The 24,859-nt window shown below is 40.4% G+C and overlaps 1 protein-coding gene across 1 annotated transcript in view; it reads left to right on the top strand.

The window, feature by feature from the left end:
* The window catches only part of CUBN (cubilin), a 298,802-nt gene that overhangs the window by 143,925 nt on the left and 130,018 nt on the right, over positions 1–24,859 (top strand). The window contains exons 32-36 of the mRNA XM_077772461.1: positions 9,416–9,575; positions 11,306–11,419; positions 13,075–13,185; positions 14,628–14,756; positions 15,767–15,899. Of these exons, the coding sequence (XP_077628587.1) occupies positions 9,416–9,575; positions 11,306–11,419; positions 13,075–13,185; positions 14,628–14,756; positions 15,767–15,899 (647 nt within the window). The remainder of the gene's footprint in view (positions 1–9,415; positions 9,576–11,305; positions 11,420–13,074; positions 13,186–14,627; positions 14,757–15,766; positions 15,900–24,859) is intronic.

Below are 24,859 nucleotides of genomic sequence, written 5' to 3' on the forward strand. Positions count from 1 at the left end.
CATTGGGACGCTCAGCTGTCTTGTTGAAACAGATTTTACATTTTCTGAAGAGCACCCTACAGGCAGTTGTTTGGAGCCTGAGTTAAAGGGGACCCATATTTAGGCAGGGAAAAAGTTCAGGCTGCTGTGGTGACCAAGGCAAGAGGTGACGAGGTCCCACACCCAGAGGAGGCTCTGCAGAGAAGTGGTGGCACGTCAGAGAGAGAATTGGCAGAACACAGATCCATTGGATTTGGGGAGTGCGGGAGAGGTGTAAACATGTTGGCCAAGTGCATGACCTGCTGTGGGCATTTACGGAGGCCACAAAGGAGGGTGAAGGAGGAATTAGGGGAGGAAAGATGTCTTCCATTTGAGAGATCGATGCTCAGAGTGTGTGGGGCCATACGAGCATCAGTGACTGGAATGCACTTGGATAGATGAGCCTAGAGGTCCGAGAGAGGTCTGCAGTACAGGTGGATATACTAGCCAGCTAGCAAATGTCTTGGAGATCTTAAAACAGAACCCCTATCTGTTTAACTACATTCCTGTCAGGCTGCAAAAGGCCAGATTAAGTGGCATTAATATCCATCTGGCTTAGATACTGTGGTACTGGCATCTGAGTAATGTATTTTCTTGTCTCTGTATGGAGTCATTTATTTATGTGTCTGGCTGCACACTTAACAATCTTAAATATATACCATACTTAAAAGTTTTACATGCTCCTCACGTGAAATTTCTAAAATACAGAAAAGAAGAAAAAAAAAAAAAAGAAATGAATGCCATCCATAATACTGCAGTATAAAGACAACCCATGAAACGTTTTGGCTTATGCCTTACACTTACATGCCTATCCAGTCACACACACGCACATTCACACACATGTAAACATAGGTAGTGAAGATAATACCACACATCACTTTGTATCCTACCTTTTCCGCTTAACATTTAATATGTTTCTCCTCAAAAATAGTTTCTTTGGCTATTTAGTCAACTATTTAGTCAACATGGACATACTAGAATTCCTTTAACCACTAGCTTATTATTAACTGCTTTGATTACCTCTTTATTATGATAATGCTATAAAGAGCATATTTATATGTGAATCTCACTCTCCATTTCCTAGTATTTTCTTGATCTAAATGCTCTTTTCTTTACTGAACACTCTATTATGAAATAGTTCAAGAATATAAAAAAGTAGAGACTATGTAATACATGTAAAGTATATAAAGAACAAGCCATCTTGCTGTCTAGACTTGCCAAATTGTAATATTTTCCCATACTTGCTTCAAGTTCTTTTTTTTCCCCCTTCGAAAGAAAAGAATTCCTAAAGAGACAGTGAAGTCCCATGTGTCTCCCACACTGATGCCAATCCCTATTCTCATCATGGAGGAAACTGCTTATCAGACCTTGGGTTTATGGCTCCCACAGCTAGTTTTATACTTTTCCATTTTTTATAGTTTTTCATATAGAGCATATGTTATTTTTCAAGTTTTAAAACTTTAAGCAAATAATACCACAAATACAGTATCCTTCTATTTGCTCTGTTCACGCAGCGTTCTGTTTTTAACATTTGTTTACCCTGTGATGCATTTAGATCTAATACATTCTTTTTGCCACTGTATGATACTCTATTTCATGAGTATACCATGAGTTACATACCCATTCTACCGTGAATGCGTGTGCAAATTGCTTCCAATATTTGGCTGTTGCAACTCTTATAGCAATGAACATTCTTTTACATATTTCTAAGTGCAGTCATGCAAGAGTTTCCCTAGGGTAGACACATTGAAGTGAAAGGGGCACCTTTTACATATACTCTACATTGCCAAATTCTACTAAATATATATGGATGAGAATTCCCATAATGAATGGGAGAAACTTACCTTCACATTCATACTCTTTCCACAAAACTTCCAGCACATTGTCGTACTTGATCTTTACAATGATAAGACAGAGGGAGGAATTCCCCATCCCCGTTTGTAAGATGAGGGAATGATAACCAGAAGCTTCTGAAGTGGCTTTGGCAAGAAAACAAATCCCCTCGATGGACCCAGGACTCAAGTCCAGGTGTTATGACTAGGAACAGAGTGCTTCTGGGTGTTCTGACAGTAAGGCCCCTGTGCTTCCCAGGTGTTCTGAATCAAAGGTCAGTGTGCTTCCCACTGGGCCTTAGTGAATCCGATGGAAAATGTCAGATAGGCTGGAGCCTGTGCATAGCCTGTCAGCAAAGGTCACACAACAGAAAGGACGTGAACAGTGTGGCTTGTGCTAACCATGGATCTCGACATCCATTGAGGCTCCACCCGGGGAGTATTTATGAAGCCGTGTTGTGGGGTGGGGAGAGTTTTGTAGAGAAGGCGTTTGGGGAGGAGCACAGATTTAAAACCGTTGACTTTCCTCAAGGAGGCCAGATGCTTTATTATCCCCAACTCAGCTGGTACATTAATGGATCCTATCAATTCCTGAACAATTTGTGATGTCCGTGTTTTCCAAAGAACAAAGGAAGAAACAAAGAAAGAAAACAGGGTAACTGGAGTCCCTAAGTGCGTCTCCTGTGTCAGGCAGCACATATTACCTCAGTGACTCCTCCCTAGAGGAGCCAGCTGTTAAAAGAGAAGTGAAGGTGTCACTCTGTCTTCATTTCTCCCCTTTGCACACACAGCTCAGCCCACTCAGTTGCTGTCTGCGCATCATTATGCCCAAACAACTCATTAGGCCTCCAGTGGCCTCCACGTCACTAAGTTCATGAGTAATTTTTGCTCCTTCAGTCGAGTGTTCAGTGGTTGATCACTCCGGGTGAGGGAAAGGAGAGTCAGGGGATCTAGAAAACCCATTATTCTCCCATAATATTTTTAGGAATTTCTGTGTAGAGAAGTAAGGAGAGGAGAGAGCTGAGGAGAGAAAGGAGGTCAACCAGATGGCCACTTTTTTCTTTTTTTTTTTTTTCTTTTTTTTGGTCATGGTTCACATTTCGAGCCTTCTTTCTCTTCCTTCTTATGGCCATTCCCTTTCTCCCTCTCTCTTGTTAAGAGAATGTTGGAATTTATACTTTTTTTTCTTAATTTCTCCAAAATACCAGTATCTTGTTGCTCTTTTGTGTAGTAGACTTTGACTAAATATTTGGAGCATTGGCAGGTGTTTACTGCAAAGAGCAGCAGCACAGTCAAGTTCATAAGTGATATCAGACATCCTCGTCCTTAGGACTCCATTGTTCATTCCTCTCTCAGTCCCTCATTTCACACCTCCTGCATTAGTTATCTATTGGTGCATAACAAACTTCCCCAAAACTCAATGCCTTAAAACAACAGTGCTGAACATTTCTGTGAGTTAAGAATGAGGGTGCCTGTTACCTAGCTCTTTCCTAGCTCGCTCACATGGTTGTCGGCAGGATTCGGGCTGGGGGCCTCCCTCGACTCCTCCAGGAGGAGGAAATCTCACAGCACAGCAGAGCTTCATCAGGGCAGGCAATGCAGAGTGCAAGCGAGAGGGGCAGCAAGAGAGAGAGCTGACGAGATGGAACGGTCCCTCTTTTGTAACTTACTCATAGAAGTGACATCCCATCAGGCGCCTGGGTGGCTTAGTTGGTTAAGCGTCCGACCTTCGCTTAGGTCATGATCTCGCGGTTCGTGGGTTTGAGCCCTGTGTCGGGCTCTGTGCTGACTGCCAGCTCAGAGCCTGGAGCCTGTTTCAGTCTGTGACTCCCCCTCTCTCTGACCCTCCCCTGCTGATGCTGTCTCTCTCTGTCTCTCCTAGAAATAAATAAAACATTAAAAAAAAAAAAGGAAGTGACATCCCATCACCATGGCTCCCACCTGTTTCTTAGAAGAAGCAAATCATTGGGTTCAGCTTGCACTCCTGGGTGGGGTGGGGGTGGGGGGATTACACAAGAGCATGAATCACTGGGGGCCAGGTCAGGGTTGCCCCCACTGCCCCTGGCCTCCCACAGTCCTAGGTGGGTATTATCCTTGGGTTATGCTCCAGCCTCATCCATGTCACTGGACAAACCCCCTCCTCAGACCTCATTTTGTTTTTGCTTCAATAGCTTCCTACTTTTATCCATTTCATAAACAGCATTCTATCTTTCTCTTTGTCTCCCTTTACAAAAAGAGCTAATATCGCTCAAGTACTTATTGTGGGCCAGGAAGTGTTGTGAGGGCTTTGTATCTTTGCATTCATCTAATTCCGATGAACAATATGAGCTATACAGTGGTGTCAGTTACCCTTATTTCTGTCATCAGTAAGTGTATGGGAAGGCAAATGTTCCCTTTATTTTCTCAAATTACCAATGCTTAGGACCCTGACCCCAGGCCTCTATAAATATCATCATAAAGGATTCCTAGTCTCGTACCTGAATGGCTCCCCAGCCCAGTGTCACACTATGCTGGAGTTGACATGCGTTAACTTTGAAAAAGGATTGATATTTCTCAGCTCTTCTTAAGATTTTAAAGCATCAAGTATTCAAATTCATACATGTTTGGCTCAGTTCTAACTTCTGGGTAGAGCTTAGAGTATGGAGGGCTCCCAAGAACGCTGTAATGTCATGTGTTCTGAATACTTTGGGCTTTGGGGACAGGTCTGATTTCCTCTGCCCACCGTCTGCCTTCCATGTTCTCTCACAGTGCTGGTAAAAGATTGGCACTGCCAGTAAGAAGGGCACTGGGCAGTTGTGCGTGTGGCATAACCCGTGTCCTGTGATCAGACCCTCCTCCCTTGACCGCTGAGGCCAAAATGTAAAAAGCCTGCCCAGAAAGCAGCCCCGATTGACCTCTTTCCCACTGTGAATAGCCTCTTTTACCGACTGTCATGCCTGCTATGCATTTATACATTCCGATCCATGAGAGAGGGACGGCTATTTCTTAACTCTGGGCTTTCCCTTATTCTTAGTCCTCTTTGCTTAGAGGCCATATACTCTTACATATGTAATTCCTGCACTCATCCATACATGAAACATTTATTGTCTATTATGTGCCCAAGTCTCCTACTTTCATGTGATAAATATTAGGCATTTTGAACGTGTGTGTTGGGATCTGGAAATTTGACAAAACTCTGGATACTTTTTAGAGACTAGTTAACTTCTTGTAGAAATTAGATTACCACTCAACCAGATGTCTTTGGTTTTAAAGTCTGAGTAGTTGGAGCTTTCAGGAGTGTAGCTTCTTTTTCTTTTGTGGATTCAATTTCAAAATGTTACTAATGTCATCTAGAAATGAGTTAATGGAGATGTACAGGTCTTGGTGGGGTGTGGTAATTTCTCTGACTTTTACCACTTCAGTAACAGATTAGAAAACCAAATCTCAGGTCTAGCAAACTATTGGCAGTAGACTTAAGTAAGAATTATATATCTGTAAGTTTTGTGACTGTTACATGTGTAGCCAATAGTAGCATAATTTGCTAGGTCTGCCTTGGAAACCAAATGGAAATAAAGGAAAGATGCATATTGAAAATTTCCATGACTTTAGAATTTTAAATAAGTGGGAGCAAGGTTTCTCATATTTTCTTCCGTGTAGTTTTTTTCTTACAATTTTGTAAATTAAAAGTTAAATTTATTTCAGGATGCCTGGGTAACTCAGTGAGTTAAACATCTGACCCTTGATTTCGGTTCAAGTCATATCTCATGGCTGTCAGGTCGAGTGCTGTGTTGGGTTCTGCACTAAACATGGAGCCTGATTAAGGTTCTCCCTCCCAATCTCTCTGCCACTCTCCCCCCATCTTGCTCTAAAATTAAAAAAAAAAAAAAAAACATTAAATTTATTTGGTACTACAAGTGTTAGGAGCAATCTCAAATAAAAGAATTGCTATTTGAAAATACTAAGTCAATTGTTTCCTTGATCTGAGATCCTGCACTTTCATAAAATGACGTCTGGGTATATATAACTTAAAAACTATCACAAGCATTTTATTATTTTTAAGTATTTTTTATGTCTTTATTTTATTTTCAGAGACAGAGAGCAAGTGGGGGAGGGGCAGAGAGAGAGGGAGACAGAATGTGAAGCAGGCTCCAGGCTCTGAGCTGTCAACACAGAGCCCTATACAGGGCTCAAACCACGGACTGTGAGATCCTGACCTGAGCCAAAGTTGGACACTTAACTCACTGAGCCACCCAGGCGCCCCACAAGCATTTTAAAGAGAAGTGATGCAATATAATAGAGAATGTGGAAAGAGGAGAGATCAGTTCCTGACTCTACTCACTATGTGTGTGATCTCGGAGAAGTCCCTAGCTTATGTTGGATGAGGCAAAACGTTAATAGCTAGCAAACTTAAGTCTCATTTTCTTCATCAAAACAAACAAACAAAAAAATCACATGGTATTGAGGACTAGATTAGGATGTTTCTGGTGGTCTTCATAAAATTACAACATGCTAATCAAATTTAGTGTTTCCCTGGTATATAATTTTGATTCAAGGACATCTGGAAAGCTTCTACCTCAAATCCACTTCCTGCAAAGCAATGCCCAGCCATATGAGTCGTAGCCAAGGCCCTTTGATTAAAGGGTCTCTGGGGGAGGAGGCCTGAGAAATACATAGACATTCTGGAAGATGTGCCCATTCAAAGGATCCCCAGGGAAATAGCTTGTTCCATCTAGCCCTAAATTTCTACCTTACTTTTTTGCCTTAAGAGGACTGCAGCCATTTAGAAAAGGAAGGAATGATACCTGCTTACTCACCAGGCCTCTGAATTTGGGGAGAAATAAAGGAAACTAAAAGAGCCTTGCCGTTGTGAGTGTATGGACTTACAAACTTTCTCTCACTGTGTGTGTTGTTTTGTTGGTGGTATTTTTTTTGGTGGAGGAGTCTATATACCTCACAGAGCCCCAGTGTTCCTCAAAGTATAAGAAATTCTGTACTAAACAAACACATCACCCTGAGAGAAGCAAATAGTCTTGTGCAGATCGTCTTAACCGAGAGTCAACTGGCACATTCTCCAGACTCTTAAGGTGTTCTAGGAAGGTACTCTTTAAAGCAAGACAGTATTAATCTAACATTACTGAAATCTAAAGATGTTATAGCTGTATAACCTTAGGAAATTATAAAGCCAAGTATACAAAAAATAAAGTCGGGGTGCCTGGGTGGCTCAGTCGTTTGGGCGTCTGACTACGGCTCAAGTCATGATATCTTGGTTTATGAGTTCAAGCCCCACATCAGGCTCTGGACTGACAGTCTGGAGCCTGCTTCAGATTCTGTGTCCCTCTCTCTCTGACATTCCCCTGCTCATACTCTGTCTCTCTCTCAAAAATAAATAAATAAACATTTTAAAAAATTTTTTAAAAATTCGGGTTAAACCAATGGTGGTAACATTTGAGAGTAGGTTGAAGTATAAATATAGTAAGAGGTTTTGTAGTCTTGTTTATACGTTGTTGTTGTTTTTAATGTTTACTTATTTTTGAGAGAGAGAGACAGAGCACCAGCAGGAAAGAGGCAGAGAGAGAGGGAGACACAGAATCCAAAGCAGGCTCCAGGCTCCAAGATGTTAGCACAGAGCTCAATGCCAGGCTCAGACTCACAAACCATGAGCTCATGACCTGAGCTGAAGTCAATACTTCATTGACTAAGCCACCCAGATGCCACTTGATTTATACATTGTTTTGACTATTATTGATGGTGTTCAATGTGTTCAAAAGAAGCAGTCATTGCTAGATTGAAAATATAATTTGACTTTGTGAAGAAAATGTAACTGAGGTATTAGTCAATCTTTAAATGTTCAATACAAATCAGGTTTAAGGTTTTATTTATTGGACATGTAGGTTTAAAATGTGAACATTAAGGGGCGCCTGGGTGGCTTAGTCGGTTAAGCGTCCGACTTTCACTTAGGTCATGATCTCGTGGTTCATGGGTTCGAGCCCTGCGTCGGGCTCTGTGCTGACTGCCAGCTCAGAGCCTGGAACCTGTTTCAGTCTGCGACTCCCTCTCTCTCTGACCCTCCCCTGCTCACGCTGTCTCTCTCTCTCTCTCTCTCCTAGAAATAAATAAAACATTAAAAAAAATTAAAAAAAAATTAAAATGTGAACATTAAATAAAACAATGAAAAAGTACAAAGAAATGGTGTTCTAGAACCACATTTATTTAACGTTCATTATTGCAAAAGTTTTAGCTCCTCAGTAGAGAGTTAAACATACTAATGTTTGATTCATGTGTTTATAATGAACTAAATTGAGAAGTGCCTCCCAATCATACGTATGTGTTGGAGAGAACACTGATTGTAATCATCACTAGATATTTTAAAGTAATTTGTGTGAACTTTCCTTGTATCAAATACCCCAAGTTTCTATTTTTTTTCCTCATGTGTTTCTTAGGAAATATAAATGATAATTTATCTTGGGTGAAGCAGCCATGTCCTAACTTCATATTTTAATCACACTCTGGTGGTTGGCAGTTGATGCATCTACCCTGCTTAATTGGTATCTTGCATTAGACAATATGAGAGTGTCAGTTCTCAATTTTAGAATCTAGCTGTCTGGTTTAACATGACCTGCTCCCTCTTAGGAATTGTGGAAGCTGGCCACACAGTTTTCTCTCTGTGTAGCATTTGTTTTCTTAAAAATGGAAGACATTTGGGGAGGAGGAAATGGATAGTGTGCATGAAGGGTTGAACGAGTTGCTGGCAGACGGTAAGCACTTGATGAATGGTTGTTATTCATTATTGTTATCATCCAAAGAAAAGGAATTCACTTCCCCCATTTATGCAGAAGTGTATAAAAAATTGCACACCAGATACACTGAGTTCCAAGGAAATTAGCCAAGTTTCGATTTCACAAACCCGTATAGTGATCTGGGTCCACGTAATGTCAACTCTATTCCATTAGTACACATGAAGGGTCAGCTAAGTCCCAACATAGCCCTGGGTGGACATAGAACCCAGTACTTTATTATTATTATTATTATTATTATTATTGTTATCATATCATTATCATTAATAATAATAATAATTAGATAATTTTCTGGGTTAGGCTCATACCACTATATAATTTGAAAGAACTCTGCCAACCTTCTTCCTTCTTGACCACTATTTGATGCAAAGCAGAAAGTTCTGGCAAATGTTGGGTTTCTGAAAACAAATGGTTACTCATCCTTCTTTCTCATCTGTTTGTTCTTATATTCATTCTTGCAGCAAACAGTTCAGTACCTGTGGACATGGCCCTTGATGGAATGTGCTGAGGTCAGGGGAGAAGGGAGGGCTGTAAAAGTAAAATATCCAGGGATGTAACTGTGGCTCTGGAAGAGGAACTCCCGCTGGAATCCATATACGTTCCCTAAACACAACCAACGATTCAGACGCTCCCATGGACTAGGTGACGAGACAATGAAATAAAGCACTAGATCCAGCGAATGTGTTACTTTCCACCAGCTCACCAATGTGTAGATAGCCCATGGACCATGGGCCCCATGGGTGTAAATCTGACGTTCTGAACTACTATTTCCTCTGCTGTCTTAATTTGTAGGCATATGACGGTTTAAGCCCCACAACCACTCGCCTTGCCAGAATGTGTGGAAGACAGCCACTGGCCAACCCCATCATCTCTTCAGGAAACAGCCTGTTTCTGAGGTTCCAGTCTGGTCCTTCCAGACAGAGCAGGGGCTTTCGAGCTCACTTCAGCCAAGGCAAGTGCCACATGTACCTGTGTGTGTCGTTGAGGTACCCGCCTTCTGTTCTGGAGTGCCCTTCCTGGTGCTGCCAAAAAAGGAGACCAGTGCTTGGAAGTTGGTCCCAGCCTTCTACATAACAGGCGACAATTTAAATAGAACAAAGGAACTATGATTTGCAATTATTTCACCTGTCAATCCTTTAAATTTACTATCGTCTAACAGGTGATGCTAACTTCCTTTGGATCTGCATATCTATCAAATGAGCTTTCAGAATCATATTTAAGAGCATTTTTAATACTAGAGTCACTGTAAAACTGTTGCTCCATATTTGTTCATGAGTAGATAAATTATCTGGCGTTTGTCTAAGATTCTCTGCTGGGATAATTATAAATTACAAGACTTGCTTGTAAAGTAGAGTCTAATGCTCACCCTGGAGGTAGCGGCACCCTGAATATTGCCCACCCAAGGAATCGGTGTTGTTTTCCACTGTTTTTATTCTTAAATCACTACTTCTGAGTTCATCCTTCTAGACTTTTTCACCATTGCTTTTCATCTGGCCATTCTTGGACATTAATCCCTTTTCCCCCTGTCAGGGATGGAGCCCAAGGTGGAAAGAGTTGTCGGTCAGCTTCAATTTGCCTCTCACTTTTACTCAGAGGGTCCTTGTCCTTCCAAATAAGTGTGATCTGTTTAGTCATTTGGTCTATTTTGAGCTTGTCTGTATCCTACAGTGAAGAGCCCTGGCTAGGGATGGATTCTGGATTGGGGTCTCCCAAAGATGTGATGTAGATTTTGGAGAAAGACAGTGCATAAATCAATCACTCTGCAAAGAAAAGAATAGTTTCTTAACCCATTTCATTTTTCATTTAATTAATTACTTATGGTTTGCCTCATAGTAAACAATGTTCCCAGTAGGTCTCCTCTGGATTATTATGAAGCCTCTTCCAACTCATCCACTCTTTCCCCATCTGCTTCCAAGGTCAGCTCACCAAAGCCCTGGCCATGCCCTTACTCCATCAGTCCATCCTGGCTTTGCATCGCCATGGGGAATGGAGTCCCAGATTCCTCCAGATGTTACCCAAGGGCCCTAGAACCTTCCCCAGTCCTTTTTCCCCCAAGTGTAACTTCCAACACCCCTCAGGAGCCCCACACTTCAGCCAAGTGTGCGCAGTCTCAGGCCTGACCCTCCTCTCTCTCTCTCACTGGACTACTCTTCCTTACCCTCACTTCCACCCCCAGCCACTCTCCTCCTGGAGACACCCCTTCCTCTCCCCAGCTGGCCAGCCTCTCCTTTCCGCACCGCCACAGAGCTCTGTGTTTCTCTGATAACACTCAGGCATCTATCCAGTCTTGTTCAATTGACGGTTTACTTTCCAAAAAATAAGTAAATAAATAAAGTTGCTCATAAGCAGATTATCCCTATACCCCTAATTTAGGAGCAGGCAAAGTAAGCGGATCAATACTAGAGTTTCGTTTCGGTGATTAAGGCAGCTTGTAGCCCTTTCATCTCCTGTCCTTTGCCACTCCCCACTTCCTGTAATTGACGAATATTGTTACAAACGTACAGTGCACTCCCATTTCCTCACGGTTTATGTGCAGCTTCCTTGACCGAGTACCACCCTGGCATGCATTTCAGAAATGGGAAAAACTCATCAGTGTTTTTACTTACCAAATAACTGTCTTGTGCAGCCAGTAGAAACCAAAAGTATATGACGTGCGTGTGTGTGTGTCTTTGTGTTCCTCAGCCTGTGGGGGCTACATCCTCACCGACTCGTCTGATACTATATCCTCTCCATTGTTCCCTGCCAAGTATCCAAACAATCAGAACTGCAGCTGGATAATTCAAGCTCAACCTCCATGTAAGTAACAAAGAGGAAAAGGCAAAGGAATCCAGGATGGATGGTGTCTGTGGGAAAGTCCGCCCATGACTAATGCTCCTATCTCCTTGATGGTAACAATTGATGGCCTTCCTCTTCTTTTGTGGGAAGTCCCGTTCCTGATGTGCACAAGAACGAGCACTTCCTAATCTGATAAGAAAGCAATTTTGACTGTTTATTCTTAAGTAAAGAAAAAAAAAAATTAAGGCTCAAGGCCTAACAAAGGACAAAAAAAAAACACCTGTAACCTTGCTGTATGGACAGGCATGTGACATCGGGGATAAGCAAAACTAATTGACAAGTAGTTTTTGACACGTGTGCCTTGAACGTGGTAGGTGTTCAGGACAGCTGCCAAATAACTAGATGAATAAAAAGAACTGTAAATAGAAAAACTAATAGCTCATAGTTTGGGACTGCGATGCCATGAGCCTATCGATCTTCGATCAAAGTGGAAGCTAATTACATAACCCGGCCTCTCGTGCAATGCACGTATTAAAAAAAATTCTAGTGCATGGCCTAGAAGAAACACTTAATGAATGCTTGCATTATTTTCATTTTAGAATTCTAGAATCATATTCTTGGACCAGGTAACAAACTGGTGGTAGACTGTCCACATTTTATAGACAGAAAAAATGAGGAGACTCCTTAGGACTCAAAGCAAAGTGATTGCAAAGAGGGACACGCCTGTTTCAGAGGAGCCAGACCCTTCCTTGAGGTTTGCAGGAACAATTTATAATTTCAGACATAATGTAGGAAAGGCATGAGGTCCTTTACTCTGCTTTGTAATTAATGACTTTTGTGACAATAAGCAAATCCACTTAAGCCAGTGAGGCCCTATTAGCTAATCTAAAAAATGATAAGCGTGTCTTAAATATTTTCTAACACTTCTCTTGGGAAGTTAAGAGGTAACCAAAGAATATGTTTATTGACATGCATATGGCTTGGGGCTTGGAAGTAATCCGTAGCCAAAGAAAATTGCAAGCTGGCCAGAAACTAAGCCCTTGATATGGGAGCCTCCTGCCTTGAGCTGAACAGTTTTGCAAGTAAGGGTAATTTCTAATGAGTTGTAAGGCATTTAGATGAAAGATCTCACTGGTTCAAAGACATTACAAGGAAAGGATCCTATTCTTAAGATTAGGGACCCTGGACGAATAGCAAAAGAAAAACGCACCCAGGCACTTGCTGTTTTGCAAGTAATTCAAAGCTTTCTTTCTAAAGACTCCAAACCTCTAGGGTGCTGGCTCTGGCCTTCACTTAAAACTGAGAGAGCTGGGCCCTGCGTGCCTCAGGTAAGAGCATCTCATTTACAAGTCAGCAAAGTACCCTATTGGGAAAAATGCTTCCCAGAGGAACCCAGCTATGGCTGATCCAAAAAGTGTAAAGACTGTATATGCGAACAAGACACTCTGCATGGTCTCCGTGGAATGAACATGCCCCAGGGCCCTCTCATTTACCGCTATCAGCATTTCACATTCTGTAAACATTTGCAAAAAAACATTGATTCTGTCGCTCTTCAGAGGAACCAAATACGTTGCTTCCCTGCTGAGAACCTGCAAAGTGAATGATCAAAGGGAAAACCTCCGTCCCTGCATGTTTTGTTTGTCAGTACTTATCAGTCCTCTCTCCCTTTCTTACAGTCAATCACATTACCCTCTCCTTTGGCCACTTTGGACTTGAAAGCAGCGCAACGTGTACACAAGACTTTTTAGAGATTTTGGATGGCAGCTATGAGGACGCGCCTCTCCGAGGTACTGCAGTGCTCGCGCGCCCATCTGTGGCCCTGGCCGGCTTTCATTTATATATTTACAAATGTATATGCTGTTATTCAAGGTTAGAATGTTCCCAACAGATATGAAGAGCAACATAAGCCAAGTGGAGGTAATTAGAGGGTAGGATAGCAGGCCTGAAGGTGGGGCTCAAGAAACACAGCTTGTTCACATTCAAGGACATGAATAATTTATGTCTTTTTTTTTTTTTTTTTAATTTAACAGTTGCAGCTGCTTTAGAGAGCAGTGAATTGCTGTCCTTCCTGGCATTCGATAGCACTCCGTGAGAAATTTCTTGTTAATATATGACCAGTTCTTATGTTAAAATTGAGCATGGTCCTTCTGGTTTTCTCCTCAGTAGAAGCAATAGATGAAGGAAGGAAGGAAAGAAGGAAAGAAGGAAGGAGGGCGGGAGGGAGAGAGGGAAAGAAGGAGGGAGGGAAGGAAGGAATAACTAAATAAACAAAGCAAAAAATACAGCAACAAACACACATGGAAATTCGGATTGCAGGGCATCCCAGTGAAATAGTAAAGAGTGCTGTTATCTAGTTTCTGAAATACCTTCAAGTAAAATAATTTCAGGTTATTTAAATTTTCTCCATGAGTTACTCATCTTTGAGCTTTGCCATGCAAGTTTCCTCTCCTGCTCTAGAAGACAAGCTCCCTCAGAGGAGGGACTTTGGCCGGTGGCTCTATCCCCAGAGCAGAGCCTGCGACAACAGAGGGCAATCGCATCCTCTCTGCTCTACGCGGTCCTGATTGTATCGCTTGGGATATTTACCTGTGAGCGTTCGATCAAGGACGAAGGTGTATCATTTAACAGACACTTACTTAGCACTTAACTTGTGCTCACTGCTATGCTAAGAACTTTATAAATAGCAACTTGGTTAATCCTCATACCTTTATGGTAGAGGTTTCATTATTATTGATCATCTCTTTACCACAGCAGGGAAACTGAGGCACAGAGACCGTCAGTAACTTGTCTCAGGTCATGCCGCTAGCAAATGGCAGTGCTAGGAGTTGAATTGATGTATCTTGGCTCCTGCATCCACACGTTTTGGGGGTTTTTTTTGGCTATAATGCATTGCTTCTATGTATTAGTGCATTTACTTGTGCAGGTCCCGTCTTTGCTAGACTTTAGCATTCGTTTCACTTGGAGAGTCATCTCCATCTTTCTTACCGCCCCCCCGCCCCCAATATTCTTCAACATGTTATAAATCGTATGTCCTCTGCCTGGCTTTATAGTTTATGTTTAACTCTCAGGCATTGTCCCAAACACCGACCCTGACTTCAGTTCTCTGAATAGTGATTTCTTCTTTTTGCTTCCGTCTCCTGTGGTTCTGATAAATTCACATTTACTGGAAATGACAGCCTATGCCATGTGCCATGTCATCATTCATTCTTTCTGTCCTTTCCCAATTCAGGCCGCTACTGTGGCACCACCATGCCCCATCCCATCACGTCCTTTAGCAATGCTCTGACGCTGAGGTTTGTCTCGGATTCTAGAGTGAATTCCGAGGGTTTCCATGCTACGTATGCCGTGTCGTCGTCAGGTAAGAGAAGTTAGCAAATGGCACTACTCGGTTAAGAGGGATGTGATAGAAATCCTTGGCTTGTTATTTGAGACTATTGTATCATGGGAATCGGGAGCCAGTTTCCTGAGGTCACCTCTGTGACTAACCTCACTGTCTTCCAATTTAGATTAACCTACTCGTAGATTCTAACAGTGGTAAACTCTGTACAGCATCTTCTTTATCCGCTCATCCACTGGCGGATGCTTGGGGTGCTTCCATGCCTTGCTTATTGTGACTCATGCTCATAGTGAACTCTGGAAGTGGGGAGGGGTGGTTGGGACGATGCTGGAATGACCAGTGTGCTCCTTCATGACATGTGTGTTAAGGCGGCCCCTGACTGGCGATGTCCATTGGCATCTCTTATGAATGGACAGCTGCTGTTCTCCAGTCTCCCCGGCCTCGCAGCTGGGCTCAGGCAGGTCTGGGTATTGTCATTGGTGGCAGGATGGATGGTGACATGGAGGGAGGAGGGAGGGGAAGGGGAGCCACCCGGACAGGGTCTGTCAGCCAGGGATACAATATTTGTCAGCCGCCAGCTCTCCGGTTATTGGCAGTTAAAAGCACAAAACACCTAGAAGATTGTGTGTGTGTGTGTGTGTGTGTGTGTGTGTGTGTCCTCTTGAGAGGGAAAAGCTGGAATATTGCCTTCTGTTCGGAGCCAGCGTTGAAAATCATCCTGGCCAGAAATAGTGAGTGGTTGTGGAGTTAAAATATGGCTTTTATTATTACATGAAGTTATAGTTTGCAGCTAGAAGAGGCTTTTAGAAGAGAAACTACAGAGATTCCTTCTGACCCACCATGTCCTGTGGCTTATTTTCAGTCTCCATAAGCTTTTCCTTATTATATATGACATGGATTTTTTCAAATTGGAAATGGATAGGGCATCCTTTGATCCTGGCAGCAGCTCCTGTCATGTTTTCTCCTTCCCCTTGTGGTATCTTATATTCGATCTTTGCTCTGGCACTCACTTTGTTTCCCTTTTCTTCCAGCTTGTGGTGGAACCTTCCACATGGCCGAAGGCATCTTCAACAGCCCTGGCTACCCGGACGTTTATCCCTCTAACGTGGAATGTGTCTGGAACATTGTCAGTTCCCCTGGCAACCGGCTCCAGCTGTCTTTTCTGTAAATCCTTTTGTGTGTGTGTGTGTGGTGTATTGTTTCAGTGTGACTGAATCTGCAGGAAGGAAGCACCGTTGCTAACAGAACGGACAACTCATAGCATGTGTGTCCAAGCAACTGTTAGAGAACATGGTGGGAACTTTAGGAAGTCTGCTTCCAAATTTCCTCTGTTTAGTCATAGTTTGGGTTACAAATGGTATTGAAATTCTCCTGAGAATGCTTCTAGAGCCCTGCCTAACATTATGACAAAGATATGCCTAAGCCCTTGGTGCATGAGTTTGTGGAATGTTTATTTTCTGAGAACAGTAATAGTATCTTTTTCTGAATTAGACACATCTAGAGTCTTCCAGAGAGAGACTAACATTCTTTCTTCCAGCAGAAATCTCCACCACAGTCAAGCCTTCCTTACCTCGTGTACCATGTCCCTACCCCAATTCACCTTACCCTTCTTCTCTGTTGAGGAGAATAATTTTGGAAGTTTCTAGGAACTTAGTGGTTGGTTGGTAAAGTTACTCACATGTTCCTCATTAAACTATAAGACAATTTGAATAGGGACTATGAATATGGAATTAATAGTAGGCTCCTGCCACATTCAGGGTGGTCTTAGATTAAATAAAATAATAATAATGTGTCTTTTTTTAGAAGGAGATAGTGAAAAGCACATGGTAAAGGACATGAGACTTTTCAATCAGTCGGTAGAGATGTACCTGTGACATGCCGAACTGGTAGTAGACACTTAACAAATACCGAGTGAAAAGATTTTGGTGCTTAAATTACCACTTTAAATGAAAAGTTATTTGTTAGATCATATTACACATTATCGGGCATCATTTGGGATTGCTAATTCCGTTTTTGAAGAGAATAGAATACTTTGGTGTAGACAGCAAGGGATTGTTTTGAGGACTGGCCTGTTTATTCAAAAATGTCTTGTTCCTTCTCCTCGACCCGCCGTAATGTGCATCAAGGAAAGATTTAAAAAATGAAAGAACAGTCCCATTTGCGGGCCATGTTCAGACATCTAATGTTGTTTTCTTTCAGTCCATCAATCAGACAGTGCTCTTCAGGGTCCAAGCAGCATTGTGTTAAAACAGAGACGCCTGCTGAGTGCCTGAAAGGCAAAGCAAGGTTAAGCTGCCACATAGGAAAGAAGTTTTTGTTTGCTTTCGTCTTTACTAAAAGCTCAAAGTTCTTTGTGGGGAGAAATCTCTCTATATAATTTTTCCCTGATATATATGTCTTCCTTTATTCAACAAATATGTGTAAGCCCCTACTGTGTGCTCACAGAGTTAGCACATGTTTCTCCCATGCCTGATGCTTTGTATACATTGATGAATTAAACATGATTATTGTTCTTATGATAAAGCCCAAAGTCCTTCCCGTGGCTTACAAGGCCTCTTAACTGCCAAATCTTTAAAGGGCTTCTTTTTCGGTCTTTTTCCTTTTAGTCTCTACCATATTCACATTGTTGACTAATCTCACATTCAGTGGTTGCCAGGAATGGCCCAGGTGCAGGAGATGTTTAAGGCAGTCATCCCATTTCTTGATGAGTTACTAATAAATTCAGGCCAAGAAGCTATTTATTTAAACATAAAGAGATTCATTCCATCTACAGGGCCACCATTAAAGATGTCAGATGTCAAATGTGTAGCACAAGGTTGATGCATACCAGATGATCATTGAATGTTAAGTGATCTTACTCTGCCTTTTCTAAAATACCTTGTGGGACATTTCACAGTTAAATCAGATGGGTGATGCTGAGCTTTTTCTAGAAGATAGGAGATAAACACAAAAAGCTAGTCTCATCCACTGCACTGTTTAATGGACACTAAATCTTAATTATCATATAGGCAAATCTTGACGACTCAGCTTTTTCCTTTCTCATCCATAAGAAGTTAATTTTGGTTATTTTGTGTTACTTGCTTGAGTTTTCTTTTTAAAATGAATTTTGTAGAATGCAAGATGTTCCTCTTTATGTAGAGGATAATGAGAAGGGCTTTATGGCAAGGCCTGTGAGTTATTTCTGCCCTGGCCTAAACTGTATCCAGATGGGTGCTTGGAAACATTCCCTGGGGTTGTGTGAGAAGCATATGGAATACGTCAAGTTAAAAACCACAGGGTTTGGATTGTGGACGCTGTGGTGAAATTGAATAGGGAGAAAAACTGGAGAAATTATGGTTGAATCTTCAACAAAAAAGGAGGAGGGAGAAATAGACTCTTAAAAGGAGTTTTTGGTAAAACAGATATTTAAAGGAATTAACAGAAAATATATTTTATGCTGGCAGAGTGCTTTTAGAAAGTGACTGATCTTAGTTCAAGAATCAAAATGGGATAATGAGAAACAGTGATTGTACTATTTTTGTTCCAAATCATATTTTTACAAACAGATTTCAGCCAAAGTATTTGGAAAGAGGGTAGCTTTGCTCATAAAATGTACCGGCCTAAAACAAAGACTTCCAAGAAAACAATAAGCTTTTTTAAAAGTTTAATTTGATTCTTTGAGGCATCATCCTGCTATCATTCCTAATCACATGTCTTTTCTGTGATTTGGCCCTCGAGTACACCAGTATGGCAGTCCAAGAGAAAAGACCTCCACTTAGCAATCTCCGGGGCCATTGGATCTAACGTAAATGGACACACTGGTCACGTGAGATCTTGCTAAAATCCACATTCTAATTTAGTTGATTGGTAGGTTCCAACTCTTCATTTAAGCAAGCTCTCAGACAGTGCTGGTGCTGTCAGACCACGCATTGCACTTTGGGTAGAAAGGTTCAGATTCGATTTCATGTGAATCACTTGCTGAGGAAAATCATCTCTCTTTCTTCTCTTCCTACTTTCTGAGATACAGAAAGAAAACAAAACAGTGTTAGCATATTTCACATTGTTGATAATGTTATGGGTAAGAAAACCGAGCCTGATATTCAGTGCTAAACGTGGCAGTGACCCTGAAGAGGGATTCAGAATGACTCCTTGCCAGGAATGATTGTAGATATAAGGTTTGTGTTATAAAGAGTGAATTGTTAAGGAAGGCAATGGGCATCAGGGCAAATGTATAGTTTGCTTAGCGTGATGTGGATTTTTCTTGATTTCTTCTGCTACTCAGTTACAGGTCATAGCTTGCTGCTAGAGCTATGTCTAGAATATAGATACAGATGATCTATATTTTAGTACTTCACCTTGGTAGGATCACGAGAGCCACAGATTCACTGTTTGTCTGGCTAGTGACCTACAAATGCTAGCATCTGGCTTGAAAAGCCATGTTCAGGCATTGTCTGACTTGTCTTTTCCAGGATCCTGGTAGTGAATGCTCAGAGGTGTGCCTGATACACTGGTCTCACAGAAAGGCTTGAGGTGCCCAGAACCTTCAGTCTGGTTATCTGTCACCCTAATCCATTAGCTGAGATAGAGTCCCAGGAGAGCCCTATACTTACCATCATGTGAAATCTTGCAACACAAAATGTTGAGTGTTGACTGGAAAGTACACACAATAAAGAAGGAAATTATCTATCTTGAGACATTTTTCCCCCTTTCTGACAGTTGCTTCTCTATAGCCTTTCTGGGTCACTCTTCCTTCTTTTAATCTTGTCTTTCCTCTTCTCAGCAAAAATTTCCTCCAGTTACTTCTGAAAAAAGAAGAATAGTTTGCATATACTTTCTCTACATTTTTTTAACCATTACTTTTTTTCTTTAAAGATTAATTTTGGGCAGGTCATGGTCTCATGGTTCAGGAGTTCAAGCCCCACATTGGGCTCTGTGCTGACAGCTTCAGATTCTATGTCTCCCTCTCTCTCTACCCCTCCCCCACTCATGCTCTGTCTCTCTCTCTCTCTCTCTCAAAGAAAATAATAATAAATACTAAAGATTAATTTTATCTTTTTATTTTATTTATTTCATTTTTTATTATAGTTTATTGTCAAGTTGGTTTCCATATAACACCCAGTGCTCATCCCAACAAGTGCCCATCACCCCCCTTCCCCTCTCCCCCACCCTCATCAGTCCTCAGTTTGGAACTCCAGGGTGTTATGCTGAGTGAAATAAGTCAGGCAGAAAGGACAGATACCATATGTTTTCACTTATAAGTGGAACAGGAGAAACTTAATAGAGGACCATGGGGGAGGAGAAGGGGAAAAAATAGTTGGGGAGAGGGAGGGAGGCAAACCATGAGAGACTCTTGAATACCGAGAACAAACTGAAAGATTAATTTTAAATAAATAAAATGTTACAGGGCAGCAAAAGTCCCCCTTACTTACTCATCATGGATTAACCTGCATATTGAATTGCATATATATCACTCTCAGGCATGTTTTTATAATTTTTAACTTTATGTTTTTCTATATATACTAAATTATATATGTATAATATGAGTAGCATATACAGATCTCCATACACACTACATAATATTGCTTTCTGTTTTATATTTCATATAAATAGAATCATACTTGTTGATTAGACTGGAATTACATTGAATTTATACATTAGTTTTTGGAAGGATCCTTACTGACTCTTCATATTCTTGAATTTGGAATATCTCTGCATTTATTTTGTTCTTTTCCTGTGTTCTTTGTTAAACTTTCACATTTTTTAAATAGAGGTCTTATAGCTAGACACTTTTTTTTTTTGGCTGTTGCTATTGGAAAGGAAATCCATTTAAAACTTATAGACATAACCTGGCCACCTTACCAAAAATAACACCTCAAATTATTTTTCCTCCTAGAATTGGTCACTACCTAATTATATGTTTACTTATTTATTATCTATCTCTCCTTCTTGAATAGAAGCTTCCAAAAGGGAGGAACATTCTCTGTGTTCTTCACTGTCCTACCCCCACGTCCCCATGCCAGTGTTTGGAAACATGGAAGACAGTAAAATTTGTTTGTTGAGTAGATGTTGACTAAGTTGCAGTTTCTAAATTTTTGGCTACTGGTGTAGGGAAACCCCACTGATTTTTGTAGATCTTATCCAGCAGCCATTGTCTTCTCTAGAATAACACAGATTTTCTTCTCTCTTTTCTACTGCTCTATTTTTAGTGCCTAGAAAAGGACCTGACACATTAAGGTGCACAGTAGATATTCATCAGTGAATGATCTCTCCTGAATACTAACTTACACTCTTCTTTTCCAATCCTTACAACCCTTTCCCCCTTCTCCTTGTCTTGTTTGCCTGGAAAACACTGTAGTGTAATGGGGAACAGAGTCACGAGAGCAGGCTCCCTTGTGTTGTTTCTGAATCGAAGGAAATACTTTGAAATTTTTACTTCGAAGCATATTTGCTGCAGGTATTGGTAGGCATTTGTCATCCCATTCAGAAAGTTTCCTTCTATTCCTAATTTTCTAAGAGTATTTTATGATGAGTGGGTGTTGAGTTTTATCCAGTGTTTTCCTGCAGTTGTTATGGATTCTCTCTTCGTATATTTTACGTCTATCTTTGTCTGTTAAGTGTGTGTGTGTGTGTGTGTGGTATGAATTTTCTTATAGACCTTCTAATATTTTTTTAACTTTTAAGTTTTATTTATTTGTTTGAGAGAGACAGAGAATGAGCAGAGGAGGGGCAGAGAGAGGGGGAGAGAGAATCCCAAGCAGGCTCCTAGTGTGGAGCCTGACTTGAGGCTTGAACTCACAAACCATGAGATCATGACCTGAGCCAAAATCAACAGTCGGACGCTTAACCAACTGAACCACACAGGCGCCCCTAGATCTTCTAATCTTAAAATGTTATTAGTCCAAACTTGATTAGATTTATACATTTTACAAATTGATGGATCCATGTTGCTTATATTTTATTTAGGATTTTTCATCTATATTGTTAAGTGAGGCTGACCTATACTTTCCTTTCTTTGACTTCCCTTGACTGGTTTTGCTCTCAAGATTATACTAACCTTGAAAGCCTGGGAACTTTCCTCTTTTCTATTCTTTGTTACAGTTTGCATAACATTGAGATTGGGCTATTGATTTCATTGAAGCTTTGGAATTCCCCTAGAACATCATCTGGGCTCAGATTTCTGTTTTGTTTTCTCTGCAGGCAACTTTAAATACTGATTTTTGGTGGTTTTGTTTTTTTTTTTTTAGGTGTTTCTTTTTTTCTCTCTCCAGCTTGTCGTATTGAGTGGCATAACATACATTTACAGTTCTGTGCATCCATCACTACTATGCTTTTCTGAGATTTTTTCATCATACCAAACAAACTCTATAGCCCTTAAACAGTAACTCCCTGTCTCCAGCCCTTGGTAAATTCTATTCTACTTCCTGTATCTATGAATTTCTCTTTTCTAGTTTTCACATTTAAGTAGAATCATGCATATTCTTTAATGTTTGGATTATTTCACTGAGCATGTTTTTAGTGTTCATCTATGTTGCAGCATGTATCAAAATTTCATTCTGCTTTGAGGCTGAATAATATTCTAGTGTGTGTATAAAATGTAACATCATATATAGATAGATAACTTCATAGTTGTATATTGTTTTGTTTACCAACAATATATATATCAAATTATATATAGCTATATATAATCTTTTTTATATATAGTATATATAATTATATAACTATATATATAGCTTTGTTTGTCCATTCATTTGTTTATCCATTTTTGTTTATCCATTTTGTATATCCATTCATCTACTGATGGACATTTGAATTCTTTCCAGCTTTTGGCTATTGTGAATAATGCTTTTATAAATATTCATATGCAACTGTTTGCCTGAGTCCCTTTTAATTTCTTTGGGTATCTACCTAAAAGCAGAATTACTGGGTCATATGGTAAATCTATGCTTAACTTTTTGAAGAATTGCCAAATTGTTTTCTATAGTGGTTACTCCATTTTACATTCCTACAGTGCCTAAGAGTTCCTATTTCTCCACATCCTCATCAACATTTGTTATTTTCCATTTTTTAAATAATAGCTATCCTAGTGGGTATGAAGTGTTACCTTATTATGGTTTCCATTTGCATTTCTCAAGTAACTAGTGACTGAGCAGTTTTTCATGTTCTTATTGGCCATTCGTAATACATCTCCTTTGGAGCACTGCATTTTCAGTTCTTTTGCTACTATTTGAATTGTCTTTTTATTTTTGAGTTGCAAGAGATCTTTTATATTCAGGATTCTAGTACGATCTCACATTTTTCATTTCTCTTGGGTAAATATCTTGGAGAGGAGCTTCTGGGGCATTAATTGGATGTATATTTAATTTTACAAGAAACTGCCAAATAATTATTCAGAGTGGTTCTATCAGTATACATTCCCACCAGAAACATACGAGATTTCTGGTTGCTATGCATGCTTGTCAACATTTGATCTTATCAGTCTTTTCTAGTTTAGCCTTTCTCATGGGTATAAAATGATAACTTACTGTGATATTTAATTTACACTGCTCTGATGACCAATGTCAGAGTATTTTGGACATTCTCATTGGCTATTCACTCAAATTCTGTTGAAGTGTCTGTTCAAATCTCGTGTCATTTTTAACTTGGTTATTTGTTTTTTTATGTTTTTTTTTTCTTAGTAGGAATTCGTTTTATATTCCAGAGAGAGAGTCCCTTGTTAGATATATGTTTTATAATTATCTCTTCTTCCCCTTGCACAGTCTCTAACTTGCCTATTCATTTTCTTAGTCATGTCTTTAATGAGGAGAAATTTTAATTTTTGATGAAGTAAAATTTATTAATTTTTAAAATCTTATGGTAAATGCCTTTTGCATGATATCTAAGAAATATATGCCTTCCCCAAGGTTGTAAAGATAGTCTCTGTTTTCTTCTAGGAGCCTTATGGCTCTAACTTTTCTGTGTATATCTAGGAGGAATATTAAATTACCTTCTGTGTATGGAGAAAGGTAGCTGTTGAGGGTTTCTTTTTTTCTCTATAAGGATTTTCAGTAACTGAAACACCACATGTTAAAATGATTTTCTTTTTCCCATTGAATTATCTTGGCAGCATGGGTTGGATTGTATTGACTGAATGTATATTGCTGGCTCCTTCTCTGGACTTTCTTTTCTGTTCCATTCATCCATTTGTCTCCCCTAGCACTAGTACTGCACTATCTTAATTTTTAACAATATTTTAAAGTTTATTTATTTTGAGAAAGGGGGAGAAAGGGAGAATGAGACAGAGAGAGACAGAGTGGGAGAGAGAAATGAGCACAACAGGATAGGGGCTGAGAGAAGGAGAGACAGAATCCCAAGCAGGCTCTACACCATCAGCGCAAAGCCCAAATGCATGTCTCAAACTCACGCACGAACTGTGAGATCATTACCTGAGCTGAGATCAAGAGTTGGGTGCTTAAGTGACTGCACCACACAGGCACCCCTCACAGTATCTTGATTATATCCAAGTTTATAAAGCATTAAGGCTAAATTCTGAAAGCATTTAGCTGGCACTTACATGTTCCAGACTCTATATGTTTCTTACATGTGGCAGTCATGGAATAGATATTATTTTCTGTCTTTCATTCTCCCATGTCATCATAAGTGCAGATTATGAGGGGCGCCTGGGTGGCTTAGTCGGTTAAGCGTCCGACTTNAGTTGAATAGCCTCTATTACTGCGAATCCCATACTTCTACATTTTCAGAAATTAAGTACAGAGCCTTTGATTGGCACTTAAGCTCTGGCAAAATTAGCTGATGATACTGCTTCAGCTGTGTCCCCTAATGTCGTCTTAAAAGTACTCGGTGTTCTAACCAAACTAGACCTCTCACAGATTTCTAAGTAAGTCTCACTCCTTTTCTGTGTATGTGCTTTTATCGACATGTGTTTTCTGCTCCCCATTTCTGTACCTTAAGTCTGGGTAGTGTTTATATTTCCATCCCCCCAAAAATCTCTCCATCAAGCTCTGACTGAGCCTCACAATCTGATGTGATCCCTCTGCCTCAAAATCTTAGAGCACTTTTAGCTCTGAGGGCATTTTATGATATTCCACATTATAATGTGTCTTTTCCTGTTTTCTTGCCTAATCTTTCCCCCTTAGAAAGACAACCCC

Source organism: Crocuta crocuta, unplaced genomic scaffold, assembly GCF_008692635.1.
Source record: "Crocuta crocuta isolate KB4526 unplaced genomic scaffold, BGI_CrCroc_1.0 scaffold96, whole genome shotgun sequence".
NCBI lineage: Eukaryota > Metazoa > Chordata > Mammalia > Carnivora > Hyaenidae > Crocuta > Crocuta crocuta.